Below are 26,452 nucleotides of genomic sequence, written 5' to 3' on the forward strand. Positions count from 1 at the left end.
AGGTTGAACACAGAGACTGTTACTTGACCAGACAGCCACAGTATAGCCCCTGTGATTTTAAGAACCATTCAACCAAATCTGTGATAATGGACAGGTAAGCTCTTAGCGGGGAGCACAGTTCACTTCCCTGATGAGTGTGAAGGACAAAGAGAGAAAAAGAGAAAAAGAGGAAGAGATGAGATACTCAGAGTGCTGGGTATACCTGAGTGACAGGGATTCAACAGGGCAAGCCAAGGTTCTGAGGATGTTAAAACATATCACAGCTGTAAGTGTCTGTACCTGTCTACTCCATGGACAAGCCACCAATCCGTCCCCATTGACCCGTGTTATATCCTTCCCCGTCTAACACCCATCATATCCCCCTCTGTCTCCTGTCCTCTGAAAGCTGTTCTATTCAATCAATCAATCAATCAATCAAACATATTTATAAAGCCCTTTTTACATCAGCCGACGTCAAAGTGCTGTACAGAAACCCATCCTAAAACGCCAAACAGCAAGGTATGCAGACGTAGAAGCACGTTGGCTGGGAAAAACTCCCTAGAAAGGCCAGAGCCTAGGAAGAAACCTAGAGAGGAACCAGGCTATGAGGGGTGGCCAGTTCTCTTCTGGCTGTGCCGGGTGGAGATTATAAAAGAACATGGCCAAGATGTTCAAACATGACCCTTAGGGTCAGATAATAATAATCACAGTGGTTGTAGAGGGTGCAACAGGTCAGCACCTCAGGAGTAAATGTCAGTTGGCTTTTTATAGCCGATCATTCAGAGTTAGAGACAGCAGGTGCAGTAGAGAGCGGGTCCAAAACAGCAGTTCCGGGACAGGTAGCACGTTCAGTGGTGAACAGGTCAGGGTTCCAAAGCCTCAGGCAGAACAGTTGAAACTGGAGCAACAGCATGACCAGGTGGACTGGGGACAGCAAGGAGTCATCAGGCCAGGTAGGCCTGAGGCATGGTCCTAGGGCTCAGGTCCCTGAGAGAAGAAAGAGAGAGAAAGTGAATTAGAGGGAGCAGAAGAAATACTCCAGATATAAGACTTACCCTAGCCCCCTGACACAAACTATTGCAGCAGAAATACTGGAGGCTGAGACAGGAGGTGTCGGGAAACATGCAGGATATAAACCCCACCCACTTTGCCAAAGCACAGCCCCCATACCACGAGAGGGATATCTTCAACCACCAACCTACTACCATGAGAAAAGGCCAAGTATAGCCAACGAAGATCTCCCACACAGCACGAACCCGAGGGGGGCACCAACCCGGACAGTAAGATCACATCAGTGACTCAACCCACTCAAGTGCCACACCCAGGGACAGCATGGAAGGGACAGCATGGAAGAGCACCAGTAAGCCAGTGACTCAGTCCCCGTGATAGGGTTAGAGGCAGAGAATCCCAGTGGAGAAAGGGGAACAGGCCAGGCAGAGACAGCAAGGGTGGTTCGTCGCTCCAGTGCCTTTCTGTTCACCTTCACACCCCTGGGCCAGACTCCACTCAATCATAGGACCTACTGAAGAGGCGAGTCTTCAATAAAGACATAAATGTCGAGACCGAGCCTGCAAGTCTCACATGGATAGGTAGACCATTCCATAAAAATGGAGCTCTATAGGAAAAAGCCCTGCCTCCAGCTGTTTGCTTAGAAATTCTATGGACAGTAAGGAGGCCTGCGTCTTGTGACTGTAGCGTACATGTAGGTATGTGGGGCGGCAGGGTAGCCTAGTGGTTAGAGCGTTGGACTAGTAACCGGAAGGTTGCGAGTTCAAACCCCCGAGCTGACAAGGTACAAATCTGTCGTTCTGCCCCTGAACAGGCAGTTAACCCACTGTTCCCAGGCCATCATTGAAAATAAGAATGTGTTCTTAACAGACTTGCCTGGTTAAATAAAGGTAAAATAAAAATAAATGTACTGCAGGACCAAATCGGAAAGATAGGTAGGAGCAAGCACATGTATTGCTTTGTAGGTTAGCAGTAAAACCTTGAAATCAGCCATAGCCTTAACAGGAAGCCAGTGTAGAGAGGCTAGCACTGGAGTAATATGATCACATTTTTTGGTTATGGACAAGATTCTGGCAGCCGTGTTTAGCACTAACTGAAGTTCATTTAGTGTATTATCTGGGTAGCTGGAAAGTAGAGCATTGCAGTAGTCTAGAAGTGACAAAAGCGTGGATAAATTATTCTACATCATTTTTGGACCGAAAGTTTCTAATTTTTGCAATGCTATTAAGATGGAAAAAAGCTGCCCTTGAAATATTCTTGATATTTTCGCAAAAGAGAGATTAGGGTCCAGAGTAACGCCTAGGTCCTTTACAGTTTTATTTGAGATGACTGTACAACCATCAAGATTAATTGTCAGAATCAACAGAAGATCTCTTTGTTTCTTGGAACCTTGAACTAGCATCTCTGTTTTGTCCGAGTTTAAAAGTAAAACATTTGCCGCCATCCATTTCCTTATGTCTGAAGCACAGGCTTCCAGGGAGGGCAATTTTGGGACTTCATCATGTTTCATCGAAATGTACAGCTGTTTATCGTCCGCTATATATAGTGAAAACAATAGTGGTCCTAAAACAGAACCTTGAGGAACACCGAAATTTACAATTGATTTGTCAAAAGACAAACCATCCACAGAGACAATCTTTCTGACAAATAAGATCCTAAACCGATCCAGAACTTGTCCGTGTAGACCAATTTGGGTTTCCAATCTCTCCAAAAGATTGTGGTGATTGATGGTATCAAAAGCAGCACTAAGGTCTAGGAGCATGAGGACAGGTGCAGAGCCTTGGTCTGACACCATTAAAAGGTAATTTACTACCTTCACGAGTGCAGTCCGAGTGCTCTGATGGGGTCTAAAACCAGACGAGATTCGATATAGGCCGATAGTTTTTTATATTTTCTGGGTCAAGGTTTGGCTTTTTCAAGAGAGACTTTATTACTGCCACTTTTAGTGAGTTTGGTACACATCCGGTGGATAGAGAGACGTTTATTATGTTCAACCTAGGAGGGCCAAGCAGAGGAAGCAGCTCTTTCAGTAGTTTAGTTGGAATAGGGTCCAAAATGCAGCTTGAAGGTTTAGAGACCAAGACTATTTTCATCAATGTGTCAAGAGATATAGTATTAAAAAACTTGGGTGTCTCCCTTGATCCTAGGTCCTGGCAGTGTTGTGCGGACTCAGGACAATTGAGCTTTGGAGAAATACGCAGATTTAAAGAGGAGTCCGTAATTTTCTTTCTGATGATCATAATCTTTTCGTCAAAGAGGTTCATGAATTTATCGCTGCTGAAGTGAAAGCCATCCTTTCTTGGGAATGCTGATTTTTAGTTAGCTTTGCTTTGACAGTATCAAAAATATATTTTTGATCTTATTCCCCTCAATTAAGTTGGAAAAATAGGATGATCGAGCAGCAGAAAGCGCTCTTCGATGCTGCATGGCACTGTCTTTCCAGGCCAGTCGGAAGACATTCAGTTTAGTGTAGCGCCATTTCCTTTCCAATTTTCTGGAAGTATGCTTCAGGGCTCTGGTATTTTCGGTATAGCAGGGAGCTAATTTCTTAAGACAAATGTTTTTTTTGTTTTTAGGGGTGCGACTGCATCTAGGGTATTACGCAAGGTTACACTTAGTTTCTCAGTTAGGTGATTAACCGATTTTTGTACTCTGACGTCCTTGGGTAGGTGGAGGGAGTCTGGAAGGGCGTCTAGGTATCTTTGGGTTGTCAGAGAATTTATAGCACAGCTTTTGATGATCCTTGGTTGGGGTCTGAGCAGATTATTGTTGCGATTGCAAACATAATATAATGGTGGTCCGATAGTCCAGGATTATGAGGAAAAACACTAAGATCCACAATATTTATTCCATGGGACAAAACTAGGTCCAGAGTATGACTGTGGCAGTGAGTACGTCCAGAGACATGTTGGACAAAACCCACTGTCGATGATGGCTCTTTCCCTCTCTCTTAGCCAATCTCTCTCTCTCTCTCTCCTCAGATCTGACTATGACTTGGAGTATGACAGCTACCCAGATGACCTCTACGGCAGGTAGGCTTCTATAATGTACCTGGTCTCACCTACAGATCTATATTTTGCTAGAGATGTGTGTTTTTCACTCTAATGGCCAAGTACTGAACAAGCTCTATTACGATCAAGCGTTCTGGTTTAGAACTTGTACTTAGCTGTTGTTTGTAACGATGCTCTCTTGTGTTGCAAAACCCTTTCTGAAAGTGAATGCAATTATCTAGTCTTTCTTCTCTTCCTCTTTTGATTGCATGTGTCTCATGGACAGGCTTATCTCTGACTCCTGATTTGTCTAAGAGGAGTATGTCTGCTTGTGATAGTCAGGCCCCTTGGATGAGATACGAGAGATCATACTGTACCATCCTAGTGTTAACCCGTCTTAAATCCCCTTGCCTGGTACAGACCAAACGGCTACACAACACAAAATAAACTTTATTTGCTTGAGTAACTGTGTGTCTATATTATTCTGCAAGTGAAAATTGTGACTGTATTTTGAAGGGCCTGAGGGAGGGAAATGCTGTAGTGTTCTGAGGGGAGGGGTGTCTCAAAATGACCCCTTGCTTAGTGCCGAGGCTCTACTTGTATAGCGTAATTAGCCAGGCTTTGAACGGCTGTGAGAAGCGGGCCCTCTGTGGCTGGTGCTGATGAAGGGAGCTGAGGAGAGAAGAGAACTTGCATAAATAGCAGGGGGGTGTTAGAGCAGGGACAGACTTAGAAAGCCCCTCTATCTCCATCAATGTTGAAGAGCAGCTGATGCTTTGTATAGAGGCACAGCATTGATAGGAGTTTATGAAATATGATATCATGTCCAGATATATCTGTGAAGATGTATTGACTGTAAGCCATTTTAAACTGCCTAGTACGAAGGGTACACAATTTAAACCTGTCAGTTGGGGGACCTTGGGGCAATTGTGTTCTGATTACCCGATTGCACCGTTTAAATGAACCTTGATGTGTCCTTATTCACAGCTACAGTAGCAAGACTTGTTAACAAGGTTTTCCCTGTGGATTACTTTAGCTAATATAGCTCCTATTTCTGTACACTGAAAATGTCAATTTCACAGATAGGACAACCATATATTAGCCAGGTTATTCTTAGAGGTAGTGAAATAAGGGACCATGTATCTACGGGTATTTCCGTCAAGGAGGCATCTTCTGGTGTGTGTGTGTGTGCATATGGGTGATATGGTTTCAAAGATTTCAAACATGAAACCTTTAAAGACCTGCATCAAATGTCATTTGGAGGCATTAATAACAAGGTCTGAAGTGTTTGTGAGCATTCATTTAAAAACATTTACTGACAATTTAACACTTTTTGAACATATTTTCAGAAAAAAGTATTTTTAAAAAGTCTGAAAACATCAAGACCATTCGGAAGGCTAATACATTTTTAAAACATTTATTATTAACAGTCATGCACAGTTACTGGAAACTCTGAAGTAATATATTTTTAAATTAACATTTTATTTTATTTTGACTGATTTCTCTCATTACCGCAACACCTTCCGCAATCTACAACCTAATATTTTTGCCATTTTATTGAAACCTGACATATTTTCAAAATGATGTGGCAAGCCTGAAAGAACATAATGTTTAGATTCTGCACATTTAAAGGCAAACTACTATTTTAAGGATTAAATGTCAGGAATTGTGAAACTGAGCTGAAATGTATTTGGCTGAGGTCTATGTAAACTTCCGTGTGTATAAGTGAGAATGTGTATATAACCAGGTACCCATGGCCTGTGTGTATAAGTGAGAATGTGTATATAACCAGGTACCCATGGCCTGTGTGTATAAGTGAGAATGTGTATATAACCAGGTACCCATGGCCTGTGTGTATAAGTGAGAATGTGTATATAACCAGGTACCCATGGCCTGTGTGTATAAGTGAGAATGTGTATATAACCAGGTACCCATGGCCTGTGTGTATAAGTGAGAATGTGTATATAACCAGGTACCCATGGCCTGTGTGTATAAGTGAGAATGTGTATATAACCAGGTACCCATGGCCTGTGTGTATAAGTGAGAATGTGTATATAACCAGGTACCCATGGCCTGTGTGTATAAGTGAGAATGTGTATATAACCAGGTACCCATGGCCTGTGTGCATAAGTGAGAATGTGTATATAACCAGGTACCCATGGCCTGTGTGTATAAGTGAGAATGTGTATATAACCAGGTACCCATGGCCTGTGTGTATAAGTGAGAATGTGTATATAACCAGGTACCCATGGCCTGTGTGTATAAGTGAGAATGTGTATATAACCAGGTACCCATGGCCTGTGTGTATATAACCAGGTACCCATGGCCTGTGTGTATATAACCAGGTACCCATGGCCTGTGTGCATAAGTGAAAATGTGTATATAACCAGGTACCCATGGGCTGTGTGTATATAACCAGGTACCCATGGCCTGTGTGTATATAACCAGGTACCCATGGCCTGTGTATATAACCAGGTACCCATGGCCTGTGTGTATATAACCAGGTACCCATGGCCTGTGTGTATATAACCAGGTACCCATGGCCTGTGTGTATATAACCAGGTACCCATGGCCTGTGTGTATATAACCAGGTACCCATGGCCTGTGTGTATAAGTGAGAATGTGTATATAACCAGGTACCCATGGCCTGTGTGTATATAACCAGGTACCCATGGCCTGTGTGTATATAACCAGGTACCCATGGCCTGTGTGCATAAGTGAGAATGTGTATATAACCAGGTACCCATGGCCTGTGTGTATATAACCAGGTACCCATGGCCTGTGTGTATATAACCAGGTACCCATGGCCTGTGTATATAACCAGGTACCCATGGCCTGTGTGTATATAACCAGGTACCCATGGCCTGTGTGTGTATATAACCAGGTACCCATGGCCTGTGTGTGTATATAACCAGGTACCCATGGCCTGTGTGTATAAGTGAATGCTGTTGCGGCGGATCAGGAACCTGAATGTTTTGATAACAATAGAAGACATGATGACTAAGCAAATGTTTACTCAATGTACATAATTAGACCTTAATGAAGCATATTTTCATAGATTTCAAATTTTCTAACTTTTTTCTAAATGTGGAAACCTACCTGTATCGGTAATGGTAATCAATACTGTTGTGTATGCAGTCTGACAAGAGAATGTTTATCTGGAGAAATATAAAGAGATCTGCTTACCTGTTAGCTATCTTGAAGGTACTGGCAGATGTGTTGCTTCATTCAAAGTCAAACTTTGTTAAAAATTCTGTGTGTGTGTAAACAGTCCTTCAAAATTGTTGCAGACATCAGTCATGCACACTTCATTTTCCACTTTTTTCATTATTATTATACATGAATATTCAGTTAATATTTTTTCTGTCATTTGAAACATCGAGTAGAACATCCATTTATTTTTTTCTGAATATTTTCATTTGACTCTGTATAAATTACAACATAACATACATTCAGACAGAGCTGGACATTGCGGTAATGTGAATTTCATCAGAAAATGCAATAAAATACTAAAATAATTAATTCCTAAATTGAAATGACTATTTGTGCAAGGTAGAGAACACTTATCTTTATTATGATATTTTGTTATTCTCACGACTTCCGCCAAAGTCGGTCCCTCTCTTTGTTCGGGCGGCGTTCGATGGTCAACGTCACCAGCTTTCTAGCCACCGCCGATCCACTTTTCATTTTCCATTTTGTTCTGTCTTTTATCTTATCACACCTGGCTTCACTCAACCAATTACTTGTTTATTATTTAACCCTCTGTTCCCCATGTTGTGTTGTAAGTCGCTCTGGATAAGAGCGTCTGCTAAATGACTTAAATGTAATGTAATGTTAGTGATTGTTTATTGTAATTCGGTCCGTCTTTGTGGGCTCGGTATGTTACTTACTTGTTCCTAACACTTTGTTTTTTTGTTATTTCTTTACGTTGTCACTTTTTTTTTTCTTATTTTGTACATAATGTTGCTGCTACTGTCTCTTATGACCGAATATAACTTCTGGACATCAGAACTGAGATTACTCACCACAAACTGGCAGAATCATTTTCTTCCGTAAATGAGCAATTGAATAAACCCCCACTGCCTGCACGTTTGCTAGCACAATGGAAATCTTTGGAAAATAAAATCAACCTACACAGAAGATTAAACTATCAGAAGGGACATTCAACTGTAATATTTTATCATGGCTGAATGATGACATTATTAACATACAGCTTGCTGGTTATACACTGTATCGGCAGGATAGAACAGCTGCGTCTGGTAAGACAAGGGGCGGCGAACTACTATGTATTTTTGTAAATAACAGCTGGTGCACAATATTTAAGGAAGTCTCAAGGTTTTCTCTCATAAGCTGTAGACCACACTATCTACCTAGAGAGTTTTCATCTGTATTTTTTGTAGCTGTCTACATACCACCACAGACTGATGCTGGCACTAAGACCGCACTCAATGAGCTGTATTCCACCATAAGCAAACAGGAAAACGCTCACCCAGAGGCGGCACTCCTAGTGGCCGGGGACTTTAATGCAGGGAACTTAAACTTAAATCAGTCTTCCCAAATTTCTATCAGCATGTTAAATGTGCAACCAGAGGGAAAAAAACTGGACCATACAAAGCTCCCCCTCACCCTCCATTTGGCAAATCTGACCATAATTCTATCATCCTGATTCCTGCATACAAGCAAAAATTAAAGCAGGAAGCACCAGTGACTAGATCAATACAAAAATGGTCAGATGAAGCAGATGCTAAGATTTTTCAACGCCGATACCGATTATTGGAGGACCAAAAAAGCCTAAACCGATTTAAATCGGCCAATTTTTATTTATTTGTAATAATGACAATTTCGACAATACACTTATTTTAACTTAATATAATACATCAATAAAATCAATTTAGCCTCAAATAAATAATGAAACATGTTCAATTTGAAGAGAGAGGCAGGTTGTTACTGTAAGGTTGCAAGAATGGATCCCCCGAGCTGACAAGGTGAAAATCTGTCTTTCTGCCCCTGAACAAGGCAGTTAACCCACTGTTCCTAGGCAGTCATTGAAAATAAGAATGTGTTAACTGACTTGCCTGGTTATATAAAGATTAAATATAGGTTTAAAAAAAAAAAAAATTTGGTGTCCAAAAATACAGATTTACGATTGTTATGAAAACTTGAAAATCGGCCCTAATTAATTGGCCATTCCGATTAATCGGTCGACCTCTAATACATACCCCAACCAGAAGCCATGGATTACAGGAAACATCCACACTGACCTAAAGGCTAGAGCTGCCATTTTCAAGGAGTGGGACTCTAACCCAGAAGCTTATAAGAAATCCCACTATGCCCTCTGATGAAACATCAAACAGTCAAAGCGTCAATTCAGGACTTAGATTGAATTGTACAACACCGGCTCTGACACTCGTCAGATGTGGCAGGGCTTGCAAACTATTACAGACTACAAAGGGAAGCACAGCCGAGAGCTGCCCAGTAACACGAGCCTACCAGGCGAGCTAAACTACTTCTGTGCTCGCTTCGAGGCAAATAACACTTAAACATTCATGAGAGCTGTAGTCGATGAACAACATTCTCACATAGGTGCTCCTTTTGTCCAGGTGGGAAAGGGCAGTGTCAAGTGTAATAGAGATTGTGTCATCTGTTGATTTGTTTTGGAGTGAACAAGGTTAAGGGCAGAGAAGCTTGTTTGACACTAAGAAAGCTTTGTTGTAGAGCGTTTAACACAAAATCTGTGGAGGGGACAGCTGAGTATAAGACTTATCTGCATATAAATGGATGAGAGTGCTTCCTACTACCTGAGCTATGTTGTTGACGTAAATTGGAAAGAGTATGGGGTCTAGGATCGAGGTACACCCTTGGTGACAGGCAGTGGCTGTGACAGCAGATGTTCTGAATTTACACACTGCACTCTTTGAGAGAGGTAGTTAGCAAACCAGGCCAAAGACCCCTCAGACACCAATACTCCTTAGCCGACCAACAAGATTGGAAAGGTCTATCGTATCAAAAGCATTGGACAAGTCAATAAAATTGCAGCACAACATTGCTTAGAATCAAGGGCAATAGTGACATAATTTAGGACCTTTAAGGTTGCATCAATAACATCAATAACGTGAGCAGAAACTGGTTTGCATACCAGAGAGAACACTATAGACATCAAGAAAGCCAGTTAGTTGATTACTGACACGTTTTTCCAACACTTTTGATAAACAGTGCAAGATGGAAATTGGCCTATAATAACAGTTAGGATCAACTTGATCTCTCCATTTAAATAAAGGATGTACGTGGTTGCCTTCCAAGCAATGGAAATCTCCCCAGAGAGGAGAGAGGTTAAAAAGGTTAGAGATAGGCTCAGCGAATAATAGGGGCAGCAACCTTAAAGAAGAAAGGATATAAACCATCTGACCAAGATGTTCTTTTGGGGTCAAGTTTAAGGAGCTCCATTAGCACCTCAGACTCAGTGACCGACTGTAGGGAGAAACTGTGTGGCGGAGTGGTGAAAAAGGAGGAAGGAGCATTAGGGCTAGTCGCATTAGAAGGGGTGGGAGATGAAGTGTTGGATGGGCAAGGAGTCATATGAATCTTGACTTTATCAAGTGGTGATTATAAAACTCAGCCATGTACATCTTGCCAGTAACAACCACATAATCAACATTAAGGGACATGGGTAGCTGTGAGGAGGAGGGTTTATTCTCCAGATCTTTCACCATTTTCCAGAACTTCTTGGGGTTAGACCCATAGAGAGAGAACTGCTCCTTGAATAACTAACTTTGGCCTTCCGGATAGCCTAAATGCACTTATTTCTTATTTGCCTGAATGACAGGATTTGTGTGCCGAGCTTTTCACCAAATGGTGTTCTTGAGGTGGAGTAACTCTGCCAGATCACGGTTCGAACCAGGGCCTGAACTTGTTTTTCATTTATTTATGGGGGCGTACTTGTTAACAATATCACTGAAAAGATTAAAAAAAGAAGGTCCAAGCATCTTCAACAGAGGGGATCAAGCTGATTCTATACCAATTTACAGAAGCTCGGTCATGAAGGAAGGCTTGCTCATTAAAGTTTCTCAGCAAGCGTCTATGACAAATCAGGACAGGTTTAGCTGAGCAGCCATTACAAACGCAGGCCGTAAAAAACAGTGATCATTAAGGTCATTACAGAAAACACCAGACGGATTCCTATCAGGACTATTTGAGGATAACATCAAGGAGAGTAGCATTTTCTGGGTGTTTGGAGTCATACCTTGTGGGATTGGTAATAATCTGAGAGAGCTTTAGGGAGTCCCATTGTTTTAAGACTTGGTCAAGTGGTTAAAGCATGTCCCAGTTTAGGTCACCTATCAGGACAAATTCAGACTGAGTGGGGCCAGGAGAGAGCATAGGGCAGGTAGGGTACAGGTCGGTGCTGATGGTGGCTCAGCCAACAGATCATATGATGCAGTACTTCCCTGAGGGTTGCGGGTAGCAGGGCAGCAGAGTTTCTGTATTGAAACTATCTATTGACCCGCACTGTATCCACATGACCTGGTTGTCAGCCGCTGGTGGTGATTTCACAGATGGATGAACACAGTCTCTCTGTACACAGTCTCTTTGCATAGCTGACTGGCCGCCTGGCCGCCCGCCCACTGGTCCGGAGTAAAAACACAGCCCAGGGCGGCGGCAGTGGAGCACTGTGAGGAAAGGGGGGAATGCCAGGGCAGTGGAGGGAAAAGGGCAGATCGAACAGAGGATGAGTGGAGAGGGGGATGACAGTATGAAAGACAATGCACTCGCCAGCCAGCTCAGGCATCGCTGATTGATAGGTTATTCATTCAGTCTCCCCTTTTACAGACACTCTTATGGCCATAGAAATGCAAGGCCTTGCAGTCTGAGTTAAAAAGTATCTTAACTTCATCCTGCACTGGCATTGGATTAGTGATTATATATATATGTATGTCCTCTTATGAAAAACCTTAATCTGTTTTGCAGTGCATCCAATAAGAACTTTGGTAATTCACTCAAACAACATCTTACCCTTTCTCTGAGTCCCAGTCTTCATCTAATATCATTGTCTTTGTGTATCTTAGTATAAAGTAGCTTCATCCTGAACTTACTTTGAACTGTAGCCTACTGTACATACTGTATGAAATAAGCTGCCAGACTAAACCACTGAATCATTCTCATTGAGCCCGGCCCTGTGTGTGTGTAAATATGTATTGGCAGTTATCTGCTCTGCTGTGGATTAAAAGCTTACAAAAGTACAGTAGTCTCGAAGTAATTCTCTCTCTCCTTCATGGACTTTTCTTTGTTGCCAGAGACTACATGTAAGGTAGAGTAGGTCATCATATTCAGAAGTTCTCAGTAAAGTCAACTATATCCACAGTTCTTTTTTGCTTCTCTACATTTCTGTAAGACGCATAGACAATACACGTGCTACAACCACAGACGGGGCAGATGCATCTCTGTCAAACTGCACAGTCAGATGATCTGAAACATCACCACACCCTCTATTTGCTGGGAAGCACACCACAGGAGGCTGGTGGCACCTTATTGGGGAGGATGAGCTCCTGGTAATGACTGGATGGGAATTAGTGGAACGGTATCCAATACATCAAAGACAGCTTCCATGTTTTTGATGCTATACCATTCGCTCCGTTCCAGACATTATTATGAGCCCTCCTCCCTTCAGTTTCCACTGTTGCATACACAGTAATCGCTGGTATCAGAAGACATATTTGAGAGAGACCAGCGCAAATCAAAGCACCCCAGACAGTGCTCTTTGGACAAGGGCTATTTAGTGCACCAGGCTATGAGAGAAATCTAGAACAGATGATATCAATATATCACTGTGATTATAGTGTAACGATCGTCGTATGAAGGAGTGGACCAAAACGAAGCGTGGTAAGTGTTCATGATAAATTTAATACTCAAAACACACAAACAAAATAACTAAGAGGGAAAACCGAAACAGTCCTGTCAGGTGCAGACACTAAACAGAAAACAACTACCCACAAAACCCAAACGAAAAAGGACAACTTATATATGATCCCCTGGACTGTGGAGGCGCACTGGAGGCCTGATGCGTGGGACCGGTACAGGTGGCACCTGGATGATGACACTCACCTCAGGGCGAGTGCGGGGAGGAGGCACAGGACGTACTGGACTGTTGAGGCGCACTGGAGGTCTAAAGGTGGCACAACTGAGCTGAGCTGGCACAACCCATCCTGGCTGGATGTTTATTTTTGCCCTGCAAATGCGGGGCTCTGGCACAGGTCGCACTGGGCTGTGCAGACGCACCGGAGACACAGTGCGCAGAGCTGGCGCAGGATATCCTGGTCCAAGGAGACCAGGAGCGTTGAGCCGGCACCATCCGTCCTGGCTGGATGCCCATTCTAGCCCGGCCAATGCAGGGAGCTGGAATAGAGCGCACTGGGCTATGAATGGGCACTGGAGACACTGTGCGCATCACTGCATAACACGGTGCCTGACCAGTCACACTGACTGTCACTCTCCTCGTGTGCCCCCTCCAAAAAATATTTTTGGAGCTGCCTCTCGGGTTTCCGTGCTAGCTGTGTCCCCTCGTATCGTTGCAGTTCCTCTTTCGCTGTTTCCACCTGTTTCCATGGCAGGGTCTTGTCCCCTGTCATAACCTCCTCCCAGGTCCAGGATGTCCTCCACTCTCTTTTCTCCCGGGCCCAGGATCTCTGCTCCTCTTGACCACGCTGCTTGGTCCTTTTTAGGTGGATAGTTCTGTAGCGATCGTCGTATGAAGGAGTGGACCAAAACACAGTGTGGTAAGTGTTTATGATAAATTTAATACTCAAAACACACAAACAAAATAACTAAGAGGGAAAACCGAAACAGTCCTGTCAGGTGCAGACACTAAACAGAAAACAACTACCCACAACACCCAAACGAAAAAGGACAACTTATATATGATCCCCTGGACTGTGGAGGCGCACTGGAGGCCTGATGCGTGGGACCGGCAGCTGCCTCTGATTGGGAACCACACCAACATAGAAATAAAGAAACTAGAATGCCCACCCTAATCACACCTTGGCCTAACCAAAATAGAGAATAAAAACCTCTATGGCCAGGCCGTGACATAGAGTATACACTCAATATATAATGGCACCAAATAGCTTATGGACATTATAAACGAGTCCACCATTTCATTTGATTGGCATTGATAACCTTTACTGTAAATCTGTCTGGAGGCAGGTATTTTCAGTGCTGCCAGCCTGCCAGGGAGATTGACTCTCATCCTGCAGGGATATATCTACACTCTTTGAAAAAAAGGTGCCAACTAGAACGTTAAAGGGTTCTTTGGCTGTCCCCATAGCAAAACCTTTTGAAGAACCCTTTTTGGTAGCAGGTAGAACCCTTTAGGTTCCAGGTAGAACCCTTTTGGGGGTTCTACCTGGAACCAAAAAGGGTTATCCTAAGGGGACAGCCGAAGAACCAATTGGACCCCTTTTTTCAAAGAGTGTATTGTCCAGCTCCCATTTGGGAATTTAGGAACGTTTTCTCTGACACATCAGCAGGCGATTGTTTTTAAACACATGCTAGCTGGAGAATCTTCAGTTTATGAGAAGGAAAAAAAACAATAGAACAGTCTTAACTAGGGAATATCACATGGCCAAGAAAGGATCAGGACCCTATTCAAAAGCAATGTTCCCTATAATTTTTTTCGACATTGAGCCATTTTCAAGTCTCCTGAGCACAACTTCCTGCGCGTGTTTACTGTGAACACTGACACGGAACCCAAACTGGCTTGTGCGTCATCGTGCATAAATGTATTTTGCCCCCCCACACCAAACGCGATCATGACACGCAGGTAAAAATATCAAAACAAACTCTCAAAATGACATTCATTTGGGGACAGGTCGAAAATCATTAAACATGTATGGCAATTTAGCTAGTTAGCTTGCACTTGCTAGCTAGTTAGCTTGCACTTGCTAGCTAGTTAGCTTGCACTTGCTAGCTAGTTAGCTTGCACTTGCTAGCTAACGTTAATTTGTCCAATTTAGCTAGCTTGCTGTTGCTAGCTAATTTGTCCTGGGATATAAACTTTGAGTTGTTATTTTACCTGAAATGCACAAGGACCTCTACTCCAACAATTAATCCACACATAAAACGGCCAACCGAATCGTTTCTAGTTTAACTTATATGGTGATCGCATCTAAACTTTCATTGTATTACCACGACTACCGGCAAAACAGTTAATCTTTCAGTCACCCACGTGGGTACAACCAATGAGGAGATGGCACGTGGATACCTGCTTCTATAAACCAATGAGGAGATGGGAGAGGCAGGACTTTCAGCGCGATCTGCGTCAGAAATAGGAATGAGTTCTATTTTAGCCCTTGGCGTCGCAGACACTCGTTGGCGCACGCGAGCAGTGTGGGTGCAATAATTGAATAACATGGATTTCTAAATTTATTTTGCAAGCTCGCGCACGCGACGTCTCCAGTCTGGTCAGCATGTGAGGTTGTGCCCACTTTAAGTTACAGTTTTAACAGTGGCCAAGTAGGCTACTGTGGCTATTTGATCATAATGTAGGCCTACAAGAGTGGTCTACCATCAAAAACAATAGAGAAAAATACATCCCATAATATTTTAGCATGTAAATAGCTGTTCTAACATTCAGCCTACAGTAGCAACAAATGTGTGGTACTCAATGTAGGCCTACATGAGATTTTAAAAAAAACATACAGGGCTTGACATTAAAAACCTCTGGGATATGTGGGACGGTAGCGTCCCACCTGGCAAACATCCAGTGAAAATGCAGAGCGCCAAATTCAAATAAATGACTATAAAAATTAAACTTCCATGAAATCACACATTCAATATACCAAATTAAAGCTACACTTGTTGTGAATCCAGCCAACGTGTCAGATTTCAAAAATGCTTTACGGCGAAAGCAAACTGTTATTATCTGAGGATAGCACCCCAGTAAACAAAGACAGACAAGCATTTTTCAACCCTCCAGGCCCGACACAAAACGCAGAAATAAAGATATAATTCATGACTTACCTTTGACGAGCTTCTTCTATTGGCACTCCAATATGTCCCATAAACAAATGGTCCTTTTGTTAGATTAATTCCGTCGATATATATCCAAAATGTCCATTTATTTGACGCGTTTGATCCAGAAAAACACCGGTTCCAACTCGCTCAACATAACTACAAAAGTTACCTGTAAGCTTTGTCCAAACATTTCAAACTACTTTTGTAATACAACTTTAGGTATTTTTTAACGTAAATAATGGATAAAATTGAAGACGGGATGATCTGTGTTCAATACCGGAGGAAAACAAAGTGTAGCTAGCTTTCAGGTCATGCGCCTCTAACAAAGAGTACACTTCCCTCCACCTCCAGTGGAAACGATTGGAACTGCAAAAACGTCCCTTAGGATTCTGGATTCCCAAGGAAAACTCCTTGAAACGAGAGTGACCTCAAAAAAAAAAAAAAAAATATATATATATATATATATATATTTGAATGGTTTGTCCTCAGGGTTTTGCCTGCCAAATAAGTTCTGTTATAGTCACAGACATAATTCAAACAGTTTTAGAAACTTCAGTGTTTCTATCCAAATATACTAATATGCATATCTTAGCTTCTGGGCATGAGTGGCATGCAGTTTAATTTGGGCACGCTTTTCATTCAAAATTCCAAATGCTGCCCCCTATCCTAGAGAAGTTATTAAGGAGGTGACTGAAGATGTTGTGGTGTTTGATGCAAGAAACCATTTTACAAAATACAATTATTATTATTCTATACCATTATTATAGAGAATCAGACAAATTATGCTACCCTCTGCCTATTGACTATTTAGCTTATTCAAGATCATCTCAAAATACAACACTGTCACTTTAAGACATAAAACTTTTCATAGATAGCTAAAAATGTACACATTTTATGCTCTCATAGGAAGCAACCACTCCCTCATTGTTGACTAGAAATGAGCTGTAACTGGGCTAATAACTCACTAACTAGCAAATAATATGAACAACTCTGCACAGGTGGCAACATACAGCTCTTACTTTGATCTCAAAACAAGCGCATCTACTTGCGACTGCTCATGCTGTAAAAACGGTCCAGTTCATATTGAATGGCACAGATAGCAATGGCTATTTGCATATAGGTCCACTGCAGCTCTGATTGGTTACGTTGCACCGGTCTGTGTAGATTACAGGCCTTGATTGTCAATACAATAGAATCCTACTCTGATGCGCTCTGCCTACAAGAACATCTCTTGTAGTTAGTTTTGCATACTAAATATTGAATAATTCGTTTTGTTTCAGTATGTTACGTTGAAAGTGACTAATTTTGCATTGATTTGAGCACAATTCCCACAGTAGAGTGAAACGATGATAGTGTTCACCAAAGGGGAAAAACTAGAAAGTTTAATGAAGTTCAATCTTGTGCTCTCTGTGCAGGCTGATATTTCTTCTGTGTGGCAATCCGAGGGAAGCTGCACTCCCACTAATATGTGCAACTTAGAGGGAACATTGCTCATAAGTAATATTGTGTATTTTCCCTACAGAGTGTTTGACTACCAGCGTGTCCCAGCCTCCGTAATGCCAGTCCCAGTGGAGCCCAGCCCTATGAAACACTCCCGTGATCCCTCTTTCTCCTCCGGCCTGCACCGCTCCAGAGACAGACCACAGGGCAAGAGGAGCACACAGCGCACTGGCTCTTCCAGGGCCAAGTGTAAGGAACCTCACACACTGTAACACACACACACACACTCATGCACGCACACATACACAATCTGTCATACTGTGTGACTTACACACTCGTGCTCACGGCGCACTCTATGCAGTCACACACAGTCCCATCCTTACCACACACAGTCCCATCCTTACCACACACAGTCCCATCCTTACCACACACAGTCCCATCCTTACCACACACAGTCCCATCCTTACCACACACAGTCCCATCCTTACCACACACAGTCCCATCCTTACCACACACAGTCCCATCCTTACCACACACAGTCCCACCCTCACCACACACAGTCCCACCCTCACCACACACAGTCCCACCCTCACCACACAGTACTACACTCACCACACACAGAAACACCATCACCACACACAGAAACACCACACGCAGAAACACCCTCACCACACACAGAAACACCCTCACCACACACAGAAACACCCTCACCACACACAGAAACACCCTCACCACACACAGAAACACCCTCACCACACACAGACACACCCTCACCACACACAGACACACCCTCACCACACATTCCTACACTCACCACACACAGAAACACCCTCACCACACACAGTCCCATCCTTACCACACACAGTCCCATCCTTACCACACACAGTCCCACCCTCACCACACACAGTCCCACCCTCACCACACACAGTCCCACCCTCACCACACAGTACTACACTCACCACACACAGAAACACCCTCACCACACACAGAAACACCCTCACCACACACAGGAACACCCTCACCACACACAGACACACCCTCACCACATATTCCTACACTCACCCCACACAGAAACACCCTCACCACACACAGAAACACCCTCACCACACACAGAAACACCATCACCACACACAGAAACACCACACACAGAAACACCCTCACCACACACAGAAACACCCTCACCACACAGACACACCCTCACCACACATTCCTACACTCACCACACACAGAAACACCCTCACCACATACAGAAACACCATCACCACACACAGAAACACCACACGCAGAAACACCCTCACCACACACAGAAACACCCTCACCACACACAGACACACCCTCACCACACACAGACACACCCTCACCACACATTCCTACACTCACCACACACAGAAACACCCTCACCACACACAGTCCCACCCTCACCACTCATAGAAACACCTTCACCACACACAGTCCCACCTTCACCACACACAGTCCAACCCTCACCACAAAGTCCCACCCTCACCACAAACAGTCCCACCCATAAAAACAGCTCATTACAGGGAGAATGTAATCTGTGCATGTGCAGTGAACGTTTTATCTGGAGTGTGTGAGCCTATGAATCCATGTGGGAGTGTGTGTATTGTAAACCTGAATGTTCCTCCCTGTGTAATGTCATCCCTACATGGGGAACGGCAGCGCTGGGAGCCCATAGTACAGGGAGAGGCACCAGATGGTCTCTTCATTAAAAGCTCACTGCTCCTTCCACTACCAAGCCTACCATACCCAGTCTAGCAGCATGCTGCAATTATACCAAGTTAATAGTGCATAACAAATAAGAATTGTTTATACTAGTTTATTACAAGCCTTAATAGTTTTTACTGCCAGCCCATCAGAGGGAAATTAGATTGTAGCTGCAGAGGTCGAACAGCTTTTAACAGCAAAGAGTTTCAGGGTTGTGATATGAATGTTCCAATACAGACCATAGGCTACTGGAGAGAGATGCAAAGGGAGACGGTGCTTACAGTGATGGCATGAATGACAAGACAAAGTGGATGATAATTAAGGGAGACACGATTGCCGATTACCCAGGCCCGATTGCTTCTGCCAAATTTAAAGCCTGGCCCTGCTCGAAACCAGAAATAACTGTTAGTAAATCTGTTAGCTGCTCCTCTATCGCACACGCTCCCTGCGCGCAGACAGCTCACTCTGCTTATGGCGGCTCAGAGGCGGTAACCATAGCAACGGCTCTGCTTGGGCTACTCTGCTCAATGAAGAGACATGAGACCAGTGAGCTGTTAGCTACTTTTCAGCACTCTAAACTCCAACATTATTATTTTCTGTGAAATAATCTCTCCTGTCTTATTTTTGACAAGGTTGAAGCATCTTCTGACACAATGTTATGATATTATTCAGATATGGATGTACTGCGCAGCAGAGCACGAGCAAATGGCTCAGCTTCAAAATGTTAGTGATACTTGTGTATATAGTGTATGTGGACACCCCTTCAAATTAGTGGATTTGGCTATTTCAGCCACACCCTTACTGACAGGTGTATAAAATCTAGCAAACAGTCCTGCAATCTCCATTGACAAACATTGGCAGTACAATGGCCTTACTGAAAAGCTCAGTGACTTTCAACGTGGCACCATCATAGGATGTCATCTTTCCAACAAGTCCATTCGTCAAATTCCTGCCCTGCTAGAGCTGCCTCGGTCAACTGTAAGTGCTGTTATTGTGAAGTGGAAACGTCTTGGAGTAACAATGGCTCAGTTGCGATGTGGTATGCCCCACAAGTTTACAGAATGGGACCACGAGTGCTGAAGTGTGTAAAAATGGTCTGTCCTTGGTTGCAACATTCACTACCGAGTTCCAAAATGCCTCTGGAAGCAACGTTGTTACAAGAACTGTTCATCAAGAACTTCATGACATCAAGCAAAGTGCCAACTGTAAAGTTTGGTGGAGGAATAATGGTCTGGGGCTGTTTTTCATGGTTTGGGTTAGGCCCTTTAGTTCTAGTAAAGGGAAATCTTAACGCTAAAGTATATAATGACATTCTAGACGATTCTGTGCTTCCAACTTTGTGGCAACAGTTTGAGGAAGGCCCTTTCCTGTTTCAGCATGACAATGCCCACGCAAACAAAGATCGGTGTGGAAGAACTTGACTGTTCTGCACAGAGCCCTGACCTCAACCCCATTGAACACCTTAGGGATGAATTGGAATGCCGACTGCGAGCCAGGCCTAATCGCCCAACATCAGTGCCCATCCTCACTAATGCTCTTGTGGCTGAATGGAAGCAAGTCTCCGCAGCAATGTCCCAACATCTAGTGGAAAGTCTTCCCAGAAGAGTGGAGGCTGTTATAGCTGCAAAGAGGCGACCAACTCCATATTAATGCCCATGGTTTTGGAATGAGATGTTCGACGAGCATACTTTTGGTCATGTAGTGTACATTTAGTGATACCTGAGCCCTCCTGTACCCTAGTTGTTGATGAAAAAACAGGCCCTAACCCCATGTATAATGTCGGGCAGGTTGGACTAGGGTCGGGGTAGCAGAGCTCTAGTCTGTTTCTACACTATTAAACCCCTCTGGGCCCAATCCTTTTTAAGACCTACACTCATACATTTATGTCAATTGGAGATTTGTGCGAAAGAGGATCCATCCGTATCTCCCTTTCTTTTACTCTCTCCCACTCTCGTTCTGCAGTGAAGATGGCAGAGCTGCTGGCCATAAAGCGGGAGTTGACTCTGATCAAGGTGCAGATTGACGGACTGCTCGACAGCGTGGACAAGATGGACAGACAGAGGAAGGACCACTCAGGTAGAGGAGAGCTGGGCTGGAGGCTGGGGAGTTTGTTTTATACTATCTCTTCATTGGAAGCTTAACTTTGAGAATTTCTCAGATTCTTTAGTGCTACATATGATACATTATTTCTAATGCTCTTGATAAGAGCTAACTGGAGGGGAAACATATTATTCATTGATGAGAGTAAAGAAAATCTATTCATCATCAGATTGTTGGCCCATTATGACTCCTTTTTTATTATCGATTGGGACATCTTGCATCAGTGAGCACTGCATCCAAAATGTTGTGTACAGGATTGCCAGGTTGACTAATGTGGCGCTATCTACAACGACAGGAGTAAAAACAAACACTGTTCAAATCAGGGCTATATTTGCCATATTTGCCATGGAAAGCTGAGATGCACTGAAAACAGAGCCTACTGTACTATTGCTGAGTGTGTGTGTGTGTGTGTGTGTGCGTGTCTGTGGTCCAGATTCACCTCCTACCCAGGAGGGCAGTGTGTCGGACTCAGTGAGCAGTCTGGAAGATTCTCCTGTCAGCCTCCCACACAGACAGAGCCCAGAGCCTGGAGAGGCCAGCGATGATGACCAACACTACCAGCGCCACTGCAGGGTAAACAATACATCATTCTGCCTCGCTCTACTGGAGACACAACACACCTGCACCACCAGTAACTACTTCTGTGTGGGCTGTTTGTCAAAGTTTTCTGAAAGTCAATATCTTAGCATATTAGCTGTCACTGTTGGTTGTCATAGTTATCTAAAAGTGGGTGTCTGTCATTGAAGAAAGAGAGCAAGATATTGGTAGAACAATAATTGATTATTTAGTAGCTTATTGTCATTTTTTCAAAAGAGTAATTATCTGCAATCACAGCCAAGTGTCTGCCTACCTGTCTGACACAATAAGGGTTCTGGTTCTGTACCACTGTTCATTGTCTATGCCAGGCCGTGAGTCCGACATGCTCACTGAGTCCGACACACTGTATGTTGGCATGGATTGTCATGAATCTTGTCCCAGGGGCAGCTCTGCAGCCACGAAGTCATACATCTGATTTTAAACCTAACCTTAACCACACTGATAACCCTAACCAAAAGGTGATTTGTTTTTTACATGAATTCTGAAGATATATGCAATTTTTACTTTTCAGCAGGCCCATCTAGTGGAAAATCACTCAATGTTGCCTACAGGGCAAGATTCATGACAATTCTATTTATTTATTTTACCAGGCAAGTCAGTTAAGAACAAATTCTTATTTTCAATGACGGCCTAGGAACAGTGGGTTAACTGCCTTGTTCAGGGGCAGAACGACAGATTTTTACCTTGTAAGCTCGGGAATTCGATCTGGCAACCTTCCGGTTATTAGTCCAACACTCTAACCACTAGGCTACCTGCTGCCAATAAACCTCAACCTGCGGCTGTGTGGGCTGAGCTGTAGGTGGGTTCACCAGGTGAGTCATTGTTTCTCTGACAGTTGAGGGGGAAGGAAGATGGAAGGTATGAATAGAGCAGAAGATTGTTAACCAGACAACCACTGTACTGCATCCCAAATCTGTCTCGATGGCAAGGGGTAATACCACCTAAGGTTGCCAGTCACTCATCCCTCCTAAACTTGGTTATATGCTGACATGACAAACACTGCTATATTTGCTCATCACCATTTAGAAACCATCACTTTCACCAATCAAAAAATGATCTCCAAAATTACCACAGCTGGGCATTTGATTAAGTTGATTTTGTTTGGTCGATTAAAATATCCTGACTGCGCTGTGACTGTAATTCTCCATCTGTGCATCTCTTTAAAGTCTTCTCTCTGTCTTTTGGTTTCTCAGATAAATAACCATCAATCTGATCTGGAGGATGACATGTGAGGAGATCAGGTGTGTATGGCTAATGAAGGTGTGTATGGCTAATGAAGGTGTGTATGGCTAATGAAGGTGATTTGACAGAACTGTATCACAAAAAAAGTATTGTTTGCATTGAAATGCTGTGTAATAAGTATAGGTTAATATATTGTGATAGAGGTGCTTATGTTGCTGAAAATGGTCTCGAATCATAATGTACATGTTGTACACGTGAATTATTGAATGGTTTAGATGACCAGGTGTCCTTCAGTCTTGGTGATTATGTATTTTTAATTAGGAAAACTTGATGTTGATTTTAAGACCAATGATGGAATGTACAGTACATTAACTTGAAACTGCACTCGCACTGTAGCACTTTTGTACTTTGTAAAGCAATTTAATGATCTTGAGGATTATGTGCTCCTCATAATGTTTAATGTCTGTTTTATGTGGTGAAGCCGAAAACAAATTTCCACATTGAGTGGACCAATAGTCTTTTAAATGTAAATTCTCCATCTTCTCACTTTTACTCACTCTAGACTCAAGGACCTCAGTGACAACAGCACACAGAGATGGAGGGGGATTGAAGTGAAAGGAGGCGTGTTCATCTCTAATCACAGTCAACATGGACACAACCCTCAAATAAATATACTGTTCATTACAAAGTAGAGCTGGGGCGATAAACCGGAAATTATCGACAACAACCATACCGATCACTTATCGCAGGCATTTTGCTGATATCGTTCATTACGATAAGTAGCCTATACTAGAGAAATGTGAAGTTTGAAATTAATTAAGTTTGCTAAAATGGGTGATAGTCAATGGGACAATTGATGGCTACAACCATCAAACTAGTAGTAGTAGTTTAAAGGATAATAAAAAAACTGTACATCAATGTTAAAAACGTATCATTCTATTTATCGTAATTGCATCAATTCATGCAATTTTTCACGATATGGATTTGGTCCATATCGCACAGCTGTATTACAAAGTTGGATCATCAGTGAATTGTTTTGTTTGATGAATAGGACATATCTCCCTGGTTACCCTCGGTTCCTTTATCACAGTCAGATTCTGCTCACCTTCGTGTCTCCATCTCTCCTTTAAAACAGGTTCCTACTGATTTATGGGCTCAACCAAATATGGCAGCTTTTTAAAAAAGTGTAGTGGACTGACAACCAGTGGTGGTTCTAGCTTGTATGGCTCCCTGGGTGAACCCCCCCCCCCCCCCCACACACACACACCCTTCAGCAAATCCTATATCACACAAATACACAAATAGAATAACACACTTAAAAAGAAGAGGACCGGATTATTACACTATTGCACTTCAAACAAGAAACACACAAATTAAATTGCAAAACTAATTGCATTACTAATTGCATTAGTACTGTACAAAGTTAGAGGTGCGCTATTTGATAGATTCCCCGCTCCTCCTACCTCGGGCTTCCAGTGGGGAGACCTGACGTCAACCTACCCCGCCCATCTCGTACTTCCGAGTGGGAGACCTTCCCAGGCAGTAGCATGCCTAGCTCACAAACTAGAATCAGGGCGCCCACTCCGACAAGGTTAATTGACCCACAGTCCCACACGGCGACATTATATAATTGACGTGACGAGCAAATGAGCGATAGAAAATCGATCGCGCAAATGTCACCATTCGGAATTGTTTTTGTTTTTTTGTGTAAGATGCCGCCATGTCTTCTATGCCTAAATCCGCCACTGCGGATATGCTTCAGACAGACCGACAACTACATTTTCTCTCAGATTAGAGATAAGGATTTGCAATGCTGTTTGCCATTTACTGTATCCAGTTCGCCACATAATTGGAATGTGTAATAAATCAATTCTTATAAAAAGCCATTCAAGATTTACCAGGCATAGGCCAACAGTATCAGGCATCTACATTACCTGTGCGTTCTGTAATCTTTCCATATGTGTCTCTACCAATTTCCCAGTGTCCACATTAATAAAGACTGTCAGTGTGATAACAGCTGTCTGCATGGTGTTATCACTGGGCTTGTAATCACCATGTCTGTTGTCATTATTTGAAGCTAGCCATGTTTGTAACTAACAAAGTGGTGCCCCTATAGAACACCAGGGACCAGTGTGCATGGGGTTATGGCTTTGGTGAATTAGTGTTAATTTGACTGATTGAAAAACTTGATTATGAACCTAGAGGAGTCACTGCTGTTGTTTCAGAATGGGTACTGCCCTCCTCTCACTGTCCCCACTGTAGAAGGGAGATATGTACATGTACAGTAGATGTTGAGTACTTATAAACCATTGTCAATGACTTGAGGAGGGATTTGGTTGATTGAGTTATTTTGGGGACCATTACGGCTGGTGTCAAACTTAGGGGGTGCTTCAATGTCACAACTGAACTATTGTTCATTGTAAATAGTCATAACAATTGTCAATAATGCTAACGTTACTGTATAACGTTCTACTCATAGAAATGGATTCTGTTTCTATGTTTTTACTATACCATGGTGATTGTTTGAAAACAACAGTTGAAAAAAGTACATTTCACTTTCTAAGCAGCAAGAAAATGATTCAAGACGATATTTATGTACTCTGAAAAAAGAGAGAATATTGAAGATATGATGATCCCTTATACAACTTGATGAATTGACTTACAATTGACATTTTTCTTGTTATATTCCCATTCATTATATAAAACATTTTGCTTTTATTTTGCGTTATTATATAGTAGGGCTGTCAGAGTTAATCAGTTAACTCGAGTTAACTTTTTGTAATTTTAGTGCACACTTTTTAAAATCGTGATCAATCGCATTGAAAAAAAACTGAAAATATCCAACATACATAAAACAACAATGTTATGTCAAAACAAGTTGACTTTGAGGTTAAAGAAAGTAAGTATGCTTGATTACCTGATTTTGCTTACCAGTACTTTGGACAAAATCAAGACGCCAATATTCTTAATGCTTTTTGTATGTACATTCTTAAAATTACAGCTCAATTTGATCAAATTCTGAATTTGAGGTTGTGATTAATCGCTGCAAATCCTGCTATTAACTCAATTGCATTTTTTAAAATCGTTTGACAGCCCTATTATGTTTAATGAAGCCAGGTGGCTCTTTATGTTTAATACATACTAAATGTGAACTATACATTGTGATAGTAGGCTTAGTAAATGTACAACTATGTTCATATAACTGAGTGGTTCAGTTCATTTGACCGTACATTAGAGGAGTAGCGTAGGCCTAGAAAAGTGGTAGTTTATTGATTTCCATTGGTCTCTGTACCCCACTCACTAATTCACCTGATTTGTACAGTATATTCATAAACCAAGTTGTTAACAATTAGCCCAGTGGTTTGGACATTATTATATTTATTTTTTATCTGTGGACTATTCCAATTTGATTGTGCATTGTCTCTTAT

At 42.6% G+C, this 26,452-nt stretch overlaps 1 protein-coding gene across 1 annotated transcript; it reads left to right on the forward strand.

Annotated features, from left to right (window-relative positions):
• Positions 1 to 86: 86 nt before the first annotated feature.
• LOC135556892 (RNA-binding Raly-like protein) lies at positions 87 to 25,038 on the forward strand. The gene is made up of 7 exons (XM_064990302.1): positions 87 to 94; positions 3,969 to 4,019; positions 17,506 to 17,672; positions 21,108 to 21,221; positions 21,679 to 21,818; positions 23,036 to 23,083; positions 23,587 to 25,038. Exons 1-6 carry the CDS (start codon positions 87 to 89, stop codon positions 23,072 to 23,074), a joined length of 519 nt encoding a protein of 172 aa, XP_064846374.1. The 3' UTR covers positions 23,075 to 23,083; positions 23,587 to 25,038.
• The last annotated feature ends 1,414 nt before the right edge of the window (positions 25,039 to 26,452 follow it).

Source organism: Oncorhynchus masou, chromosome 15 (genome assembly GCF_036934945.1).
Source record: "Oncorhynchus masou masou isolate Uvic2021 chromosome 15, UVic_Omas_1.1, whole genome shotgun sequence".
NCBI lineage: Eukaryota > Metazoa > Chordata > Actinopteri > Salmoniformes > Salmonidae > Oncorhynchus > Oncorhynchus masou.